A 19,313-nucleotide genomic window follows, 5' to 3' on the forward strand; every position below is an offset into this window, starting at 1 on the left:
TACAAATGTGTGTGTTCGTATGATGAACAGCCAACCCCTAAACATCACAAGAATAATGAGGGGCATGAATCTGGTTGACCCAAACAGCCACTTGGAAATTGCACCCTGTTTTGTGGTTTTCAGCCAACTCTAGTTCTGAACACTTTCAACTCACAAAGACTTCTGACATCAGTGGGAGTGAAAGTTGCTTAGCACTTGGTAAGATCTGCCCCTTTCATAGCCTTATGTGTTATTCAAAATCAGCATTCATGCTGACCTTGATTTCTGGCAGTGCACCTAGGTAGTTCGCTGGTACAGATTTTAGGTATCCAAGGTTGCAGCAGTTGGAGCATGAATATGATCAGATTGTATGGTGGCATTTCCAGTACACTAATGGTAATATCTTACATTCTTATAGTGCTGTTCATCATAAAGGATCCATATCACTGTCAAATCTATACAAACTCTGCAATGGAATTCCTTCACCCACCACCAAAGTGCTGCCAGCTGTAGAATAGAAAGCAGCAGCTTTTTAACAGTGCACAGAGACAGTGCACAATAGTTAAGACAGGAATTGAAGAAGAATATTGTCAGGGACTCAGCTGGCTGCCGTCGCCTAGCAACCCAATGAGCTCAGCAGGGCCCAGTAAACCCTCATTAAGTGACTGTTCTCCCTGACTGGATGGAAGAGCCAACTGATCCCTATTTAAACCTGGTTGCATTAGCAGCACCCGAAGCTGCGTCAGACCTGCTTCCTGTCCTGCCCTTGCCTCCTTACCTGCTCTTCTCTAGCCCTGCCTACCTCTGAACCCCCTAACTCCTGGCTCTAACCACCAGCTTGTCTCCTGACCACAGCTCCAGCTCTGCCCTTTGCTTCTGTTTTGATCTCTGGCTCCAACCATTGGCTTGTCTCCAGTTCTACCCTCTGATTCTGCTCCAGTCACTAAGCCAGACCCCTGCTCTGACCACTAGGTCTCACTGCGTATACCTTGGTGTGTGACAGTTTGAGCAGCCTACTAGCTGGCATAGAGGGGCCCCAGAAGGAGGCCAACCCACCTTCTCAGAGGTTGTTGGGGTCCTACAGGAACTTCAGGTTCAGATCACCATGCTGTGTGACCACAGTGCGTCCCTCCAGGCCCAGGTACATGTCCAGGCAGTGTCTTCTGTACTCCCAAATCATGCACCCACTTTTTGTGAGCCTAAGCTGCCCCTACCTGATAAATTAAACAGGGATCATGCCAAGTTTTGTGGATTCCAGTTCGTGTTGTAGCTACAGTCATGCTCCATGGATCAATCCCAAGTGGGATTAGTGCTTAGTCTGCCCACTGGAGAGGCCCTGAAGTAGGCATCACCACTCCTGCAGGGGTCCAGTCCTCTCCTTGAACACTTTGAGAACTTTGTTTAGGCAACGGAGAGTATCTTTGATTATCCTAATCAAGAATATACTGAAGAAGCTGCTCTCCATGTCCTCTGGCAGTGTCTTGGTTCTATCACCAAATATGCAGAGGAATTTAAATGTCTGGCTGCAGATATCCACTGTGCAGAGACACAACTTCAAGCAGGGACTCAATGACCCAATCAAAGATGAATTAGCATGGGTGGAACTTCCACCTAGTCTGGGAGCCTTAATTGATCTTTGTTTTAGGATTGATGATCAGCTAACAGAGGGAGCCTAAGAAAAACAACAGGCCACCAGACCCCCGCTGGTCAGAATTCTTATGTCTCCTGGAGCTCCTATTGCCCTATCAGACCCCAAAATGATGCAAGTTGACTGAGCCGTACCTCTCTGCCAACAAAAAAATCCTTATCAGGCATTAGGGTTGTGCCTATATTGTGGGATGCCCAGGCATGTTGCAGCAGGGTGTCCTACCAAAGACTGGTCCACCTCCAGCTTGGGAAGCACCAAAGCCCAGTCCCAGTGTGGGGGGGCTAGAGTTGGGTCAATGCTCCCCTCTTCCCCACAGCAAGCTGTGCAGCCAGCTATCTGCCAGAATCTTGGCAATCCCTAACCAGCACGCTTCCCTGCTCTGTCTCCCTCTTCAATTGTGGCATTCTGCCATCCCTCATGTCCACTTAGAACACTGGTTGACTTGGACATCTCTGGCAATTTCATTGACCAGGAGTTCATTAAGGGGTATGGAATCCTTTGCAAGGATTTCCCTGAGCTTGTCAAGGCTATCAATGGCTCACTTCTCTCTTCAGGCCCCATTAAGCATCAGACAGCTCTCCTGGAGGTCATTACCTTTGGTGGTCACTGAGGCATCTTGCAGTTCAGGGTCATCCGTGCTTTGTACTCACCATTCATGACCCCCGAATTAGATTGTGCCCATGATCTATACTGTTGTGTTCCCTGCGGTGCCAACGAACATGCCTCCGCAGCTCAAGCCAATGGCTGGTCACGTTCTGCAGTATGCTGAAGCCCCTGAAGGATCCAGAGTTAGGAACCAAAGATTTATGAGCAGTGCCTGAAATTCCTGCCAAATACCTAGAATATGCCAGAGTATTCAGCAAACAGAATGATCATGCCCTACCTCCTCACCACAGTTATGATTACCCAATCAGCCTTCAACCGAGGTTCCTTTTGGATGCATATTTCCTTATCTGAACCTGAGCTGCAGGCCCTCCCAGAGTACCTTGAAGAAAATCTATGTAACGGGTTCATCCACCCTTTGACTTCCCCCATGGGAACATCTATCTATTTTGTGCCTAAGAAGGATGACTCCCTCTGACCTTACGTTGCTTATCCAGCCCTAAAAAAGATCATTGTCTGTAATCAATATCCTCTTCCTCTCGTAAACAAACTCCTGGAAAGAATCCATTTGGCTCAGGTCTTCATGAAGCTAGATCTGCATGGAGCATACAACCTGGTTAGAGTCCAACAGGGGGATGAATGGAAGAAAACGGTTTGAACTAGCTATGGCCATTTTGAATATTTGGTCAAACTGTTTGGTCTGCGTAATGCCCCTCCAACTTTCCAGCATTTCATGAACAATGTCTTCAGAGATATCCTCAATTTGTGATTATCTTAGATGATCTCATTTTTTCCAGAAAACCAAGAACTCCATGACGACCATGTGCCACACCATTCTTGATTGGCTTCACCAAAATCAATTTTATGTGAAACACAAGAAATGTGAATTTGACAAGGATACTGTGGAGTTTCTGGGCTGTCTCATCTCTCCAGCAGGACCCCAACAAGGTTGCAGCCCTCACCAAGTGGAAGGCACCCTTGAATATGTGTGGAGTGCAATGGTTTCTTGTATTCATAAATTTGTACCAGCGATTCATCCAAGGATTCTTTGACCTGGTAGCCCCTATAATGTCCCTCCTCAAGAATAGACTTAAGTTCACTTAATCCCCTGACATGCAGGGGGCTTTCAACCACATGAAAAAGTTGTTTATTTCTGCCACCATTTTGACCCATCCAGACCCTACAAAGGCCTTCATAGTTGAGACTAATGCCTTGGACTTTGCAATAGGTACGGTCCTCTCACCAGTTGCTTCATCCCTGTGCTGCCTTCTCTTGGAAAATGACTCCTGGTGAGAGATGTATGGGACAAGGAGCTCCTGGTCATCAGTGCTGCCTTTGAGGAGTGGTACCACCTCCTTGAGGGGGCCTATGCCCCTGTCCAAGTCTGGATAGATCAGATTTTGGAGCATCTACAGACAACACAATGACTCAACCAATGTCAGTTTCGCTGGGTCCTTTTCCTCTCCCAGTTTGACTTTATGGTTACCTAGTATCCATGGTCTAAGAATGAGAAGGCAAATGCCTTGTCCTGCAAGGACGAGTACTGTGAGGTGGAGCAGAAAGCCCTCACACTCTCCTTAAACCCTCCCAATTTGTCCGTGGGGCCCTCACTAGTCACATGATGACCACTTTCCAGCTCCCAACTTCAGGTGCTAAGGTTGTGCCATGATTCACCCATGGCAGGACATTGTGCCCAATTAAAAACCTGGTACCTGATTACCAGTTACTTCTGGTGGCTGACCCTATGAACAGATGTTAAAAACTATGTGAAGTCCTGTGACCTCTGTGCCTGTATGAAGAACCTGTGAGACAACTATATGGGCCTCTTTCAGCCTGTAGCTAGGCGATTACTCACTGGTGCGGTGCCTCCTGCTGGTTGTCTCGGGAATTAGCTCTTCCAGCATGGAGCGCCCTCTGCAGGTCAGTCTTGCCTGCCACTGGCCCCCATGTCCCTTCCGGACCCTGGTGCCCCTTTACATCAGGGTTCTGCCCCCAGCAGTAACCCACAATCTGGGTCTCCCCACCCAGGGGAACCCCCAACTCTCTATCCCCCCTTGCCTCAGTGGCTACTGCCAGTCATGATCTAGCCCCCGCTCACTGGGGCAGACTGCAGTCTGTAAACCACTTATCATCAGCAAGGAGGGTTTTGGACCTGCTGCCTTTGCCTAACCCTGGGCTGCCCCTCTGCAACCTGCTTTGGGCCTTCAGCAAGGCCTGCAGCCTGGGGGTTCTCCAGGCTGGAGCTCCCCAGCTCCTCTGGCCTTTCCCCAGCCCTGCTCCATTCAGGTACCCTGCTCAACTCCCAGGCAGCCAGGTCCTTCTCTCTCTACAGCTAGAGAAAGTCTTTTTGAGCTCCTGGCTCACAGCCCTTTTACAGGGCCAGCTGTGGCCTGATTAAGGCGTGGCCCCAGCTGTGGCTCCTTCCCCAATCAGCCTAGCCTATTGGCTCCCCTGGGCAGCCCTTTCCTAGGGCTATTTTAATTCTTTCAGGGCCAGAGCGGGTGACTACCCCGCTACACAGCCCCTCCCCAAACCTCCATTTCCTTGGTCCACCCTCTCAATGGACTTTATAGTGGAGTTCCTGCACCTCCAACAGCACTCAGTTATCCTGACTCAAGTGGACTTCCTGTCCAAGATGGCCCATTTTATACCCTGCTGCTCTATGTCATCTGCCCATGAAACAGCACAAGCTTTCCTGGAGCACATCTTTCATGTGCACGTACCATGGCATAATGACATGCACCATTTTGGACTGAGAGCCTTTATTTATTTCTTGATTCTGGCAGGAATTTCTTCACTTTCTCAGCACTAAATTCCTCACCTTAACAGCCTCCCATCTGCAGACTGATGATCAAACTGAAAGAGGCAGTCAGACCCTGAAGCAGTATCTCTTCTGTTTTCTGAATTTCTGTCAGGATGATTGGCTCCCAGTACCGTTTGGCTGAGTTTGTATACAACAGTTCAACCCACACTTACACCCAACACACTCTATTCTTTGCAAATTTTGGTTTTCACCTCTGATTCCATCCAAACCTGCCCGAAGGCTCTGCTGTACTGGGGGACATGGATATGGTCCAGAAAACATGCCAGAAACTCAAGGAACACTTACTTGCCAGTAAAGAAACTTATAAGCATTACATGGTCTGAAAGCGATAGGCTGCCCCTAACCTTGCAGTAGGGGCTAAGGTCAGGCTCTTAACTGGGAATCTGAGAACAGGCCATCTTTCGGTCAAGGTTGACCATCAATACCTGGTCAAGTATTAGACCAGTAATAATAATAAACCAGTGGCCTTTAAGCTTCAACTGCCAGAATCCCTCAAGATTCACCTGTCTTTCATGTTTCTCTCCTTAAGCCGTTTGTTGACAATTTTTTCCCCAACTGGGTAGATCCTCCTCCACCCTCTGTCCATCGGCAGGAGGCATATGAAATCCAACAGGTCTTCGTCTCCCAATAAGTCAGGGGGAAGCTCCAGTATCTGACAGACTGGAAGGGGTATGGGCCAGAGGAGTGATTCTGGGAACCAGAAGAAAACGTTCGCATTCTTGATCTACTGACGGAATTTCACTGAAGATAACCTGACAAGCAAGGGCCATGAGCCCCTAGGAGGAGCCCACAAGGGGGGAATACTGTCAGAAACTCAGTTGGCTCTGGGCATGGTCACCTAACAATGCAATGACCTTGAATGGACTCAGTAAACCCTCACAAAGTGATTGTGCTCCCTGATTGGACAGAAGGGTCAACAGATCCCTATTTAAGCCTGGTAGCAACAGGAGCAGAGTGGCTGCTCAATGTGTTCCATGCCCATAGCTGCATCAGACCTGCTCCTGTTCAGCCCTTGCTCCACTCCTTGCCTGCTCCATTCCATCCCTAATCTCTGCATACCTCCAACCCCCTAATTCATAGCTACTGGCTCTGACCACTGGCTTGTCTCCTAACCATGACATCAGCTCTGCCCTGGGGCTCTATTCTGACCCCTGGTGCTGACCATTCACTTGCCTCCTGACCATGCCTCCAGTTCTGTCCTCTGATTCTGCTCTGATCACGAGGCCAGACTCCTGTTCTGACCAGTAGGTTGTACCACCTACACCTCAATGTGTGACAAATATTGTGTCCAATAGAAACCACAGTATTTCAGTATGTAATTATCCACATTGGAATTTGACTGGGACATTCAGACTAAAACCCTTACTGAGAAAAGTTGCCCCTTTTTTATTTACAGAAATACAACTTGTTCATCCCTTGTACAATATGAGTCAGAAGAATGTACTAAGTACATTGTGATTAACGGAATAAAGCACCAGGGTCTTGATACAGCAAACTATCCCAATTCAGTAAATTATTTAAGCACACGCTTAACTTTGAAGCATGTGCGCAAGTCCTGTTAAAGTCAAAGTCTGTGCTGAATAGGAATACACTTAAGCATGTGCTTTGCTGAACTGAGGCTCATGTGGGTTATTGTGCAATATAGTTGGTACTTTGTTATTTCATCTTCACAAAAATCCCTCTTTAGGCAAATTTTTGCTTATCTTGTAGATTTTGATTTTCGCTCTGTTTAATAGTTCCTGTTGTGTCTGTTTTCCACTGTGGGCTTTATTTCTCCTTTTTTAAAGATGTAGTTATTTTTATTCATGTCCCATTTAATGTCTTTTAAAACTGCTATATAACTAGATTACCTTAAAAAGAAAAAAATGAAGCTAAGATCCATGTGTTTACAGTAGTTCAACCATCAGAAATGCAGATTTAATGAACAGATTAGAAAAGATATATATGCAAATTTTCCATTTAGACAAGTGAGCAGAGCGAAGCATCATTTTTGCTTTTGTGGTAGCAGTGTGTTATGCATTAAGAGTACCCTTGAGGCAAAACTACTGACTCCACATGGAGTTCACACTTTTATTTGCAATAAGACAATTGTGGTGTGACTGGTTTTTGACCAGATTTTATTATTTGATCAGATTGTTTTCAGTGCATCACAATAAAGACATTTCAAAGCATAAAATAGTATATAGATACTTCTTTTTATCCATGAAGATTCACTTGTTTGTTGTACTGAATTATTATTTATTTATACACCATATTTGTTTGTGTTTTCCATTTAGGATGTGGATGAGGAAATTGAAGCAGAATATAATATTTTACAGTTTCTTCCCAATCATCCCAATGTTGTTAAGTTTTATGGAATGTTTTACAAAGCAGATCAATACGTGGGAGGACAGCTCTGGCTGGTTCTTGAGGTAAGATATTTTGATAATGTTAGAATTTAATTAAAATGGATTTTCAGGGCGAGGTGCTCCCCTTTAGAAGTGAACAAAACAGAAACAACAAATGATGGGTCTCTATGCTCTGTACTGAGAGACAAACCTTAGAATTTTTTTCTGTGTTTAGAGATATTGATCAAACAGTCTGGCCGTGGGAGGTGTTTGCAGATTCACCCTTCAAAAAAACACACTCAGTGTTTATTCAGTGACAAGCCCCAGACATGGGGGCTTGGTATCAGCACTTTATTGCCATTCAAGGTACTTTGTTCTGTCTTCAGAAACATAGAATGAGCTCCACAGTAGTTTTCTTACTTGAAAGTAAACTGGTCTTCCATGCTGGAGAAAACGTCTGTGTTAGTGTTGAGAAGTCAAGGTCTCATTCTGGATAATCCAAAAGATGACTTCAGGATGAAGTACCATACACAGTATTTACCAAACCTGGGACCCATTGCAAATGTGGGCTGAGAGAATGTAAGGGGAAAACTGTCTTATGGCAGTGTAAAATTAATAGCAGGATGCTGTTGAATATCTAGCACTTTAAATGGTTTATGTAGACTTTGCCCCTTTAGCAGGCTTTCAGTGTTCTCAAAATGAGGGATGTCATTCTGGCTCACGTGTTCTGTCATTCACTGCAGTTAATGTCATTGTCTGACTGCAGTAGGTCCAAGATTTCACTCAGATGATTAGGATGTTCCTAAAGGATTAATTGTGTATTGAGCCCAGCATAGAGATTAGAGTGATCTTATAGGGGGTGTGGCACCATAGCAGTATTTTTCTATAACATAGTTACATCAATATAAATGTGAGTACTAACTTGTTTGTTACTGATCATTTTAGAAGGACCATCCAGCTATTCTGGGATTGTGGGTGGAATCAGAGTAAAGTACTATCACTTTATGCTCTACTTTATCCCTGTCCCAGTAATACAATAAACCTGACTTTTATGCATTGCAGCATTATACAGTATGGAGGACAGGATTTGGTACCATATGCCAATTTTCATAATAAGTTTCAATGGCTATCAAAATGATTAGCAGGTTTTTTTGCTGTATGGGTTCTTAATGACTAATAGAAAAACAGCTAACGCTCTTATCCCAAAGTATATCAGACATGCTGTTCTGTATAATACAGTCATGAATGTCAGAAGAACATACCATTTCCTCAAGCTAGCTTTTTGCATTAATGATGTATAGCTTGTTGTTTTTGGTGCACCTAATTTAAAATCTGTAAAGAAATTTAAGACAAAACTTCTCATTTTCCTTAGATATGACAAGTTTATTGAAACAGTTGACCGTGGAAATATTCCCTGCCTTAGAATTGCACACAGATTTGTCTGTGCACAGCAATTACATTTTATAATAGTGTAATAATTTTTTTCAATAAAAGGGTATATACAAAGCTCTCAGTTACTGTGATCACTGTTTCTTTGATGAAATCATATAGTCATTGTGATGAGCATCTTTAAAATTTTCTAATTAAAATTTTTTTTCTTGCACTATTCTGCAACATTTACTTACTATGAGCTATCCCTTAGTCAGGTGAGTAGTTCCATTAAAGTCCATGGTAAGGTACTATTCAAAGTGAGTAAGGGAAATAGAAGTGGGCCCTTAATTTAATTTTATATGATGGTGGAAGGTGCATTGAGAACTAACATTTTATATTTATTCATAGAAAAGATATATCACACAGCTGTGTAATGAGGGCTTAACCACCCTTCCCTAAAAACATGCATTAATTCTCTTATGTAAGGACCACCTCTAGGGGCAGGGGGCTAGTTCAGTGTCCATGATCATTTCATTCCAGAGCTCTCTATTGACTACCAACACAGGTGTCACTGTCAAAATTGGTGGTGGTCTTTATGTTGTGGGTACTTAGCTATTTGGAGAGAAGGTGATTGATTTCATATATGCTACTGAACAGCCATAAGACTGTATCACTTTCAATCAACTTGGGTTGGGTTTGAAGTGGTGGCCTAGAGCTGAATGGCTTCATAGCTCATTACCATAGCTCATTACTTGGGATTACTTTTCTGTTTGGCTTCAGCTTTTAGTGAAAAAAGAATGCAAATAAAATTAGCACAACACATCTCAATAGTACACAGAGAGTACAATAAAGATAATAAAGACTATACATGGCATTGATTGCTCCCCAGGCAAATAACTAAACATGGGTAAGTAAGCACACACACTCCCTTCCACCTAAGGTTTTAGTTCATCTGCAGATGTATTTGGTGTATGATAGTGGCTTAAGGACTCTCCCAACTGGATGGAACAAGCTACAAAGTAAAAAAGGAAAGGCAAACTCTTGCATCAGCCACTGATGGAATATTATTTCAGTAGCTTATTTGCATAAAGGAAGCCAGTATATCACATGTTCTGGATCCTAAGTAGCTAGCATAATGCACTTTTCATGTGCAGAAAAGTTCAGAATTCTAATAGTTTTTTTAGTCCTACAGTAATGGTGACAATGTATGGTGAAAAATATCCACACCTCCCATAGCACATAGCAAATTAACGTGCAGAGAGACTGATACTAGACTGACAAAATTTAGAGATGAACGGAAAAACAAAAGAGAAGTAGATCACCAGATTTCAAAGGAGGATTTTAGTATTTGGTTTCATGCCATTTGTTTGATTTTATGCATTAGAGTTTTAGGCTGAATACTGGCAATGCAAAGGGAATTTAGATCTGAGTTCAAATATCCTGTTGATATAGACATATGATTTTTACGTGACAGAAAGCTTGGTATGGTATAGAAGGGACCGCTCTGCAAAAATAAGAGGTGACTCCAGAAGAACAAATATAATGACCCCCTTCCTCCCAAAAAACCCCCTTCCAAACAACGCTCCTTTTAATTTGAAGTGTCATACAGTTGTTGTAAATATAAAAGTAAGAAAAGGAGAAAGTGGGAGAGAGCAGGAGGATGAGAGGGAAACAGTTGCTAGAAGGGCATGGATGATGAACTAATGATGTGGGTGAAAACACATTTACAAAGGTTCTAATTTTACTTTTTCTCCTCCTCCTCCTTTGATGTATGGCAGCCCATTAATGGAAAGTGCTTGCAAGAAGCTGTGCTTTTCTGGATCAGAATGTTTAATCTCAGTTGTTGGCAGAGCACGCCATCAAGTCTGAGTATAGAGATATGGCTGCTGTCTATTTTATATTGCCTGCCAGCAGGAGCATTGATGGAGTGAAGGTTTGAAATGACTGTAATTTGTTGCCTCCCAGTTATCAAGTGCATCAATCTTGTCTCTTCTGGCCTTTTCTTCACACAAAGGCAGTTTTTCAAAAAGACAACGCACGTATTATTGTAAAAATACTCAAATAAATTAAACCGGATCTATAGATTCTGTTTTTATAATAAAATATAGTTTTTCTGTTTTAATATTTCACTTTTAGTTAAATTTTACAATCTCTGACTTCTGCTTTTCACCCTCCCCCCGAAGTACTGTGATTTATTGTCAACATTGTTAATAAAATATGCTCTATGACAAGAATGACAACTTAAATAATTGTAGGCGGAAATCTACTTGGTTTGGGATTTGTGTTATGTTTCAGACTCCTATAGTAGGAATTCACAACCTAAACAAGTCTGTTGAGTAATAGAGGTCTTGTGTTTTGTTTCTTTTTTTCCTTCCCCATTCTCTTCACAGCTGTGTAATGGAGGTTCTGTCACAGATCTTGTCAAAGGCCTGCTGAAGCGTGGCCAACGGTTGGATGAAGCTATAATCTCATACATCTTATATGGTGCTCTCTTGGTAAGGATGTTCATGGGGCTTGTAATGACAGTAGAGGGTGCAATTTACCCATCTCATACATTTTCCATTTATAAACTATGGTAATAATGACAATATTATGCTGGCTGTTATAGCAGCAGGGGGGCATATCAAGCATGTGATCAAGCGGACAGATGTTTCTATAGTGAGGAGCAGATTGTCTTCATTACACTCCCTAATAGTAGGGTAATTGTTTTTAAATAAGTGAGTAAACTTATTTTTTGTCGTCATGGGCATACAGGGCCTTCAACATTTACACAATAACCGAATCATCCATCGTGACGTCAAAGGGAACAACATTCTTCTGACAGCAGAAGGAGGAGTCAAGCTTGTTGACTTTGGTAATGACGGCTTACTATTTGTTTTCTTGATGTGTGCAGTTTAGCCAAAGGCATCCATTTATTTTCCACTCAGAAAGTAGAGGCGTTTCTGGAACACCAATTACTGAGAAAAATTTTCCAGGAGGAATCTTGAGATATTTAGGAAGTGATGGGGAAAAGTAGCAGATAGAGCAATCTAGGAAATCCTGTCAGAAAATCTATTTTAGGCTTTTTAAAACAATAATTTTTAAAAAGCCATTTTATTTTTGAAACACTTTTGCATTCCATTAGGAATGTCATATCTCAGGGAAGTTGTCTCTCATTTAAATTTAAATATTTCATCTTTTGCATATGAAAAGGATACATTCTTCTCTTTCAAATGGCTTTCACTAGCCTTAAGCACATTTATTCCCTCTGAGCAGAAGGTAAAGTGGTCCTATGGGTCCACAAACTAACAGATCCATTTAATTTGTGATTACTGCTGTTAGATATGAGCCTGGCAGGACTGGAAACATCACAAGAGGCATAAAGAGAGAGACAGAGGAAGGGAACTTTGCAATAGAATTTAACCCCAGATGAATATTTCTATGTTGAAATACATATACGTTTAGTAAAGTAAAAGAATGCTGTAGTTCCTCTCTAGAATCAGATATGTACATATAAAGAGAAATTTTATTAACAGTAAAGGGAGCAGGAAAATAGTAATATATGAAATCATAGTGAGTCAGTATAAAGTGTTAGATAAACAGTTTTGAAAATACAGTACTGTACAGCTGTTTGCCTAACTCTGCATGTTGCTAAAGTAAAATATTCATATAACGAGAAAGTACCATAAAACTGGCATGCCAGAATTCTGGCAATAGAGGAATGGCCCAGAATTATAATATGATGTATGAAGGGGAAAACAAACGTAACTATTTTAATGTCACAATATTATAAAACTAGCATTATATTTAAAATCTGTTTGTGATTGTTTGTGGAATAAATTTAGGAAGCAGATGCCTCTTTATTAGCTGCTAGGGACAGAAATTCATTACTGTTGAGTGTAGAGACACTCAATTTTAAGTGGCGCTGGGAGAAACATATGTGGCCTAAGGCAAAACTAGTGATAGTCTAGTAATCTCTTTGGCATTTAATGGTGGGGCTAAAAATCACTTTTCATTAGAGAGACAAGGTAGGTGAGGTAATATTTTTATTGGACCAACTTCTGTCAGTGAGAGAGACAAGCTTCCATGCCACACAGGTCTGGGAAATTTATTCAGCTTGTTACAGCTAAATACAAGATGGAACAGATTGTTTAGCATAATTGTTCCATCTTGTATTTAACTGTAACAATCTGAATAAATTTCCCAGAGTTGAAGACGAGCTCTCTGTAAGCTCACAAGCTTGTCTCTCATACTGACAGAAGTTGATCCAATAAAAGATATTACCTCACCCACCTTGTCTCTTTAATGCCCTGGGACCGACACAGTTACAGCAACGCTACTTTTCATTTGAGGCGGTTTTGCCAGTATAATCTTGAGCAATAACTAGTGTAGACTGGCAGAAATCTTCCTTTTCCTTTCTAAAATAAGAACACACCACTGGACATATTGATATGAAGGAGGAAACTACAGCTTGAGGTTAGAGTTTCTTAGAATGAGCTTAGGGAAAAGTGTGTTGTTTTTCCAGTGTTTAACAAATACTGACAATGATTTCACCAAGAAGCTCTAGCACTCCCACTCTTTGGAGCAGAGACTTTTAAATTTGGCAGGGGGATGCCCTAATGTCCGGGACGTGACTCTGTCTGTCCTCTGACAATTTGCCCAAATTTGGTTGAGTTGTGGCTGTCTAAAAAATTGCAATTCACACATACTCAGTAGAGATTTACTAGAGTTTGCACCTAAGTTCTCTTCAGGTTCTGAGTGAACTGAGCATGCTCCTGTGTGTGACAGGACTGTACATGTGCCATCTCCAGGGAGTGACTGAGCATGCCCCATGCCATCCCCTCACAGCCCTTGCATGTGACAGGACTATGCATGTGCAATCCTCACAAAAGGGCTGACTGAGCATGCGCTATTCTGGGGCTCCAGGGACTGGGCAACACTTTCCCTGCAGTTACTCCTCTTGGTTACCAAGGGATGTTGTGGACCCAGGCCCAGGAACTGAGAGCAGAGTTGACAGGGAAACAATCTCTCCAGTGTTCTGGATCCCCTTGCTGCAGGTAGTGTGAAGGGGAAGGAGGAAATAGTGTGACTCAAATTCAGAAGGTGAGGAAGAGATTCAGGGTGGTGGAACAGGAGTCTGGGGAGCAGCAATGGCGCTAGCCATTTTGCTGGCCAGGGTGGAAAACATTTGCAGCCCCATGCCCCTGAGTGGCTGGCTGTGGCTTGTTTTTGATCCCTCCCTGCCTGCAGCTAATCAGTAGAGTAAAAACAAACAAAAAAGCTGAGTGGCAGGGTGATTTGGTGCCCAGGGTGACACTCCAAGAACCATCCCTGCTGTGGGGGTGGCTATGAACAGGAAACTAAAAATTTGGAAAAGGGGCAAGAGCAGAGGGAGACAGAAGACCAACGGGTGCAGGAATAGGAACAAGAGGCGCAAGAGCAGAGGGACGGGGGAAAGGGGCAGGAGTCACAGATAGGGAATAGGAGCAGGGGGAGAGAACACAGGCAAGAACAGAAGGAGGAGAAAGGGCAATGGGAGGATGGGGCAGGAACTGGTGTCGGGGGACATGGCACAGGAGTTTGTGGGTTAGTTATGGGGAAGAGGATAGGGCAGGAGCCCTGCCTCATTTGTGCACTGGATGGACCTTCTTGGGGTATGAAACAGGGTTGTGTAGTGAATGATGCTGTTGTCTGTATTACGCCTGCATCATCTGTTGCAGAAATAGGAAGGTGTGTAATGAGTGAGGCAGGAGTTTCAGGACTCTGGGATCTGTTTTTCAAAAGTTCTGACCTTGCTCAGCTGCAGCTGTGGTATATAGGAGCTCTGCTCTGAACATATAAAGTGCTTTAAAATGCCAAGTACTCTGAAAAAGCAGACCTAGACTTCTCAAATTGGGCACAGAAAATTAGTTGACACATTTGAGAATTTTGGCTTTAATCTCCGTTCCTCAGTTACCCAGGTATAAAATAGGTATAATAATACTGCCTAACCTCAAAGGGGCATTGTGAAGATACATTCATTATTTTTTAAAAATGCTAAGATACTTTGATGAGAACACCATAGAAAATCCCATGAGAAAAATTATAGTTCTGTGTTTCGTGCAGGGTTTGAGTGGTGGGCAGAAATTAGGCATAGAACCACACATTGAATGAGGATAAAAATAAATATTGAATCCTTTCAATAAACACCATCTATTCTGTGCACTGAATGTAGCAGGGTTCCTGTGGGATATGCAGGGTCATGTGATCATGTAATTAAAGATTATCTCAAGAGGGCTAAATTAAAGTGGCACAGGCAACCTTAATTGTGGCATTTCTTAACTTTTGATTGCCTGACTTTGCAACTGTATCATTCCTTTAAAGTAGATTTTTTGGATGTAATATATATTTATATTTCTCCTTAAGTTGTTTTCAGCATGATACATATTAACACATACTGTATAAATTGTCCTAAAATGTCTGAGAACTACAGTTCTTTTTCTTTATTCTCTTTTAAAACATTTTTTTGGCTCATTGGTATTCAGTACCACTTTAGTGTATATTTGTAATTCTAATCTCTCTGAAAAAAGAACAGGAGTACTTGTGGCACCTTAGAGACGAACAAATTTATTTGAGCATAAGCTTTCGTGAGCTACAGCTCACTTCATCGGATGCATTCAGTGGAAAATGCAGTGGAGAGATTTATATACATAGAGAACATGAAACAATGGGTGTTACCATACACACTGTAACGAGAGTGATCACTTAAGGTGAGCTATTACCAGCAGGAGAGCGGGGGAAACTTTTTGTAGTGATAGTCAAGGTGGGCCATTTCCAGCAGTTGACAAGAACGTCTGAGGAATGGTGGGGGGGAATAAACAAGGGGAAATAGTTTTACTTTGTGTAATGACCCATCCACTCCCAGTCTCTATTCAAGCCTAAGTTAATTGTATCCAGTTTGCAAATTAATTCCAATTCAGCAGTCTCTCATTGGAGTCTGTTTTTGAAGTTCTTTTGTTGAAGAGTTACAACTTTTAGGTCTGTAATCGAGTGACCGAAGAGATTAAGTGTTCTCCAACTGGTTTTGAATGTTATAATTCTTGACGTCTGATTTGTGCACATTTATTCTTTTACGTAGAGACTGTCAGTTTGACCAATGTACATGGCAGAGGGGCATTGCTGGCACATGATGGCATATATCACACTGGTAGATGTACAGGTGAACGAGCCTCTGATAGTGTGGCTGATGTGATTAGGTCCTATGATGGTGTCCCCTGAATAGATATGTGGACACAGTTGGCAACGGGCTTTCTTGCAAGGATAGGTTCCTGGGTTAGTGGTTCTGTTGTGTGGTGCGTGGTTGTTGGTGAGTATTTGCTTCAGATTGGGGGGCTGTCTGTAAGCAAGGACTGGCCTGTCTCCCAAGATCTGTGAGAGTGATGGGTCGTCCTTCAGGATAGGTTGTAGATCCTTGAGGATGCGTTGGAGAGGTTTTATTTGGGGGCTGAAGGTGATGGTTAGTGGTGTTCTGTTGTTTTCTTTGTTGAGCCTGTCCAGTAGTAGGTAACTTCTGGGTACTCTTCTGGCTCTGTCAATCTGTTTCTTCACTTCAGCAGGTGGGTATTGTAGTTGTAAGAATGCTTGATAGAGATCTTGTAGGAGTTTGTCTCTGTCTGAGGGGTTGGCGCGAATGCGGTTGTATCATAGACAAGTCTATATATAGCAGCTACAAATTCTGCAGGTGTGAGTAGGAATCAGAGTTAAATAAATAAGTTTGCTGTAGGGCTGCAACCAATACATGGTTCAGAGTGATACTGGGGGAATCACTGAAGGGCTGCAATCATGCTGAGATTAAAAATAAAATACCGTATTGGATCTTAGACGTAAGGAATGTCTGCACTGCAGCATGGGTAGACGGACGCTCAGTAGCTCTGCTTGAGCTACTGCATGTAGCTGGGGTAGCCCAGAGGGCAGTTTGGATTGTCCCCCTGAGGATATAATCTCTGGGTATGTACTTGGATGGTTAGCCCAAGCTGATGCCCTCGTTACAGTGCTATTTTTAGCAAGCTAGTTTGAGCAAAGCTAGTGCATGTCTGTCTAACCATACTGGGAAGCATACTGCAGGATGGATGGGTGGTAACAGTGTAAACTGAGGAAGCTGATGTTCCAGCTTCCAAATTTCTTATTTATTAGCAGCAAACATTGCTAAATTATATCTATTCCACAATTTTTTCTCTGTCTGTGGATAATACTGTAGGAAGGCAACATTATGTTTTATGAAAAAAACCCCATTCATTTGAAATACTTTGAAGACAATATTGGCTTAGTGGTAAAATCTTTTGGAATCTCAGAAACTCCAAGGTTCAACTGTATTTTGACCGGGGTTGACTGAATAGAGCAGAACATTTTCTGTGTACATTATTCAAATTTTTTAATGAATTTGATTTGACTCTTTTTGCTCTCTGTATGTGTTTGCTTTTGCACTTGTCACATTAGTTCATTCCTCTTCAGCAAAGCACTGAAGCATGTACTTTATTTTATTACACACTAAAGGTTAAGATGAGCTTCAGTGCTTTCCTTCACAGGCATGGACCTAAGCATGTACTTAAGAGCTTTGCTGAACTGGGGCATTTGTGAATCTTCTGGAAGGCAGAAAGGTTCAGAGAGTGAATTTTAGCTGAAAATTGGGGAATATTTGTGAAAAATAAGTTTTAGATTCACTTTCTGTGAGCACTTGCATTACAGGCTTGATTAAGTTGTATTCATCCAGTCAGCAAATAGAAAGAGACCATGTGATTTAGGTAACCAGTCAAATAGTTTGAATTTGAATGAATGAGCTTCAAGCCAAGAATTATTCAGAGCAATTATTTGAACAATTCTGAATAACAAATATGTTAGAGAAAGTTGTGATCTGCCCTTGAACAAGTCATGATTAAAGCAAAATGTGAAATTCATCTAATAAATAATTTTGTACAAATGATACATCTTGCTCTGATTTTGACTGTTGTTTTCCAGATTTGGTTTAAGGATCATGTATTTGTTTTCCTGAGACTTGATATAATCTGAACTGAAAGTATATCATTAATTTTAGGCCAAAATCTGAATCCATTTTATTTCAGGTGTTTCAGCCCAGCTCACCAGCACCCGGCTACGCAGAAACACTTCAGTGGGAACACCCTTTTGGATGGCACCTGAGGTGGGCAAAGCATTTTCTTTATTTTATCTGTGTTGCCTCTGTTCATTGCAATACACAATTTTGTCCCAATTCTACATTGACTCAAAAATCTGATACCTATAATAACCAGAAAAAGCATTTGGTGGTTCCCAGCTATGGGTCTGTTTCATTTCCTTCCACATCTCTTATGCAATGGGATGAATTGACAAATTAGATTCCTTTAATAACAGAGGCATTATCCTCTTCTATTAAAGAGGATTGTTTGCAGCTTTTCCATAAAACTATAGGCTAATCTACAGGAAACTTACGGTAATGCTTCCTTAAGGCATGAAATAACTCTAGCTTTACGCTCTGTGATTCTCCTCTGCAGAGTAACAGAGCAGGGCCAATGGCTATTGCTCCTGCCATGGCAAGGGGAGGCACTTATGGGAGTGTCCTATAGAATTTAATAGATCGCTTTTCCATGGATTTCTGTGAATCATTCAGTGGATTTTAGTACAGAATTATATTCCAACTATAGAACTCTATATGGTTCAAAAAGCCTATAGAAGGGATCTAATCCTCTATGAAATTCTGTGGGTTTTTAGCATAATATATATACATCTAATCCTATTATTTTATCTCTATTATATTCTATAGGTCTTATCCTTAAGTGGGGTGTTACAGTACAGCAGATTAAGTGAGCCCCTTTGCTCAGTTGGCTGTTATCTGCTTAGTTGGGGATCCAGATTCCCAGCCTGCTCTGTCTTTTTGGGCTCATCCCTTGCCAGTCCCCCATCCCCAGGTGTTTCACCAACCTGGGGAGGGGGGTCATATGTGGACTCTGTGCTACAGTAGAAATCCAGAGTTCTGGAAGTAATCTGGTCCTTTCCACATGCTCTTGTGCAGGATGGGTGGCACATCAGTCAGTGTTTTCAAATACCTTTAGCAGTTTATTTGTGATTGTGACAGGGTGGACTAGGCCAGGAAAAGAGCAGTGGCGCTAAGTTCTCCGAGCGGCCTAGAGAGACTGTGCAGGAATCAGCCAATCAGGGGGAGGCCTCAAAGGGCTAGCCAATCAGAAAGGCTGCAGGGAACAGCCAATCAAGGCCCAGGAGGGTCATATAAAAAGGAGCTGCAGAGCCAGACACAAGCAGGTCCTTCCTGGAGCCAGAGGAATGCAGACAATGCTCCTGGCTAGCCAAAGGGAACTACAGCACTGCAGACAGCTCAATGCTGGCAGGGACCGGGGAAGCGAGAAAGAGCTCCTGTCTGGCTGCTGGGCCTGAACACGGAAGAGCCCCGAGATAAGGATGAAGCATCAGTGAAGATTGGGGTGGTGGGGAAGTGGTCAAGGGAACTGAAAGCAGTTTCATTAAAAGCACACAGCGGTGAGTGGCTGCTATTCTTAGGGTTTCTGGGCGGACCTGGGTCCCTTCTATAGGCCAC

At 42.5% G+C, this 19,313-nt stretch overlaps 1 protein-coding gene across 1 annotated transcript in view; it reads left to right on the top strand.

Annotated features, from left to right (window-relative positions):
- The window catches only part of MYO3B (myosin IIIB), a 329,793-nt gene that overhangs the window by 31,024 nt on the left and 279,456 nt on the right, over nt 1-19,313 (top strand). The window contains exons 3-6 of the mRNA XM_073306891.1: nt 7,331-7,465; nt 11,143-11,247; nt 11,507-11,606; nt 17,830-17,906. Coding sequence (XP_073162992.1) covers nt 7,331-7,465; nt 11,143-11,247; nt 11,507-11,606; nt 17,830-17,906 — 417 coding nt within the window. The remainder of the gene's footprint in view (nt 1-7,330; nt 7,466-11,142; nt 11,248-11,506; nt 11,607-17,829; nt 17,907-19,313) is intronic.

This window comes from Lepidochelys kempii, chromosome 11 (assembly GCF_965140265.1).
Source record: "Lepidochelys kempii isolate rLepKem1 chromosome 11, rLepKem1.hap2, whole genome shotgun sequence".
NCBI lineage: Eukaryota > Metazoa > Chordata > Testudines > Cheloniidae > Lepidochelys > Lepidochelys kempii.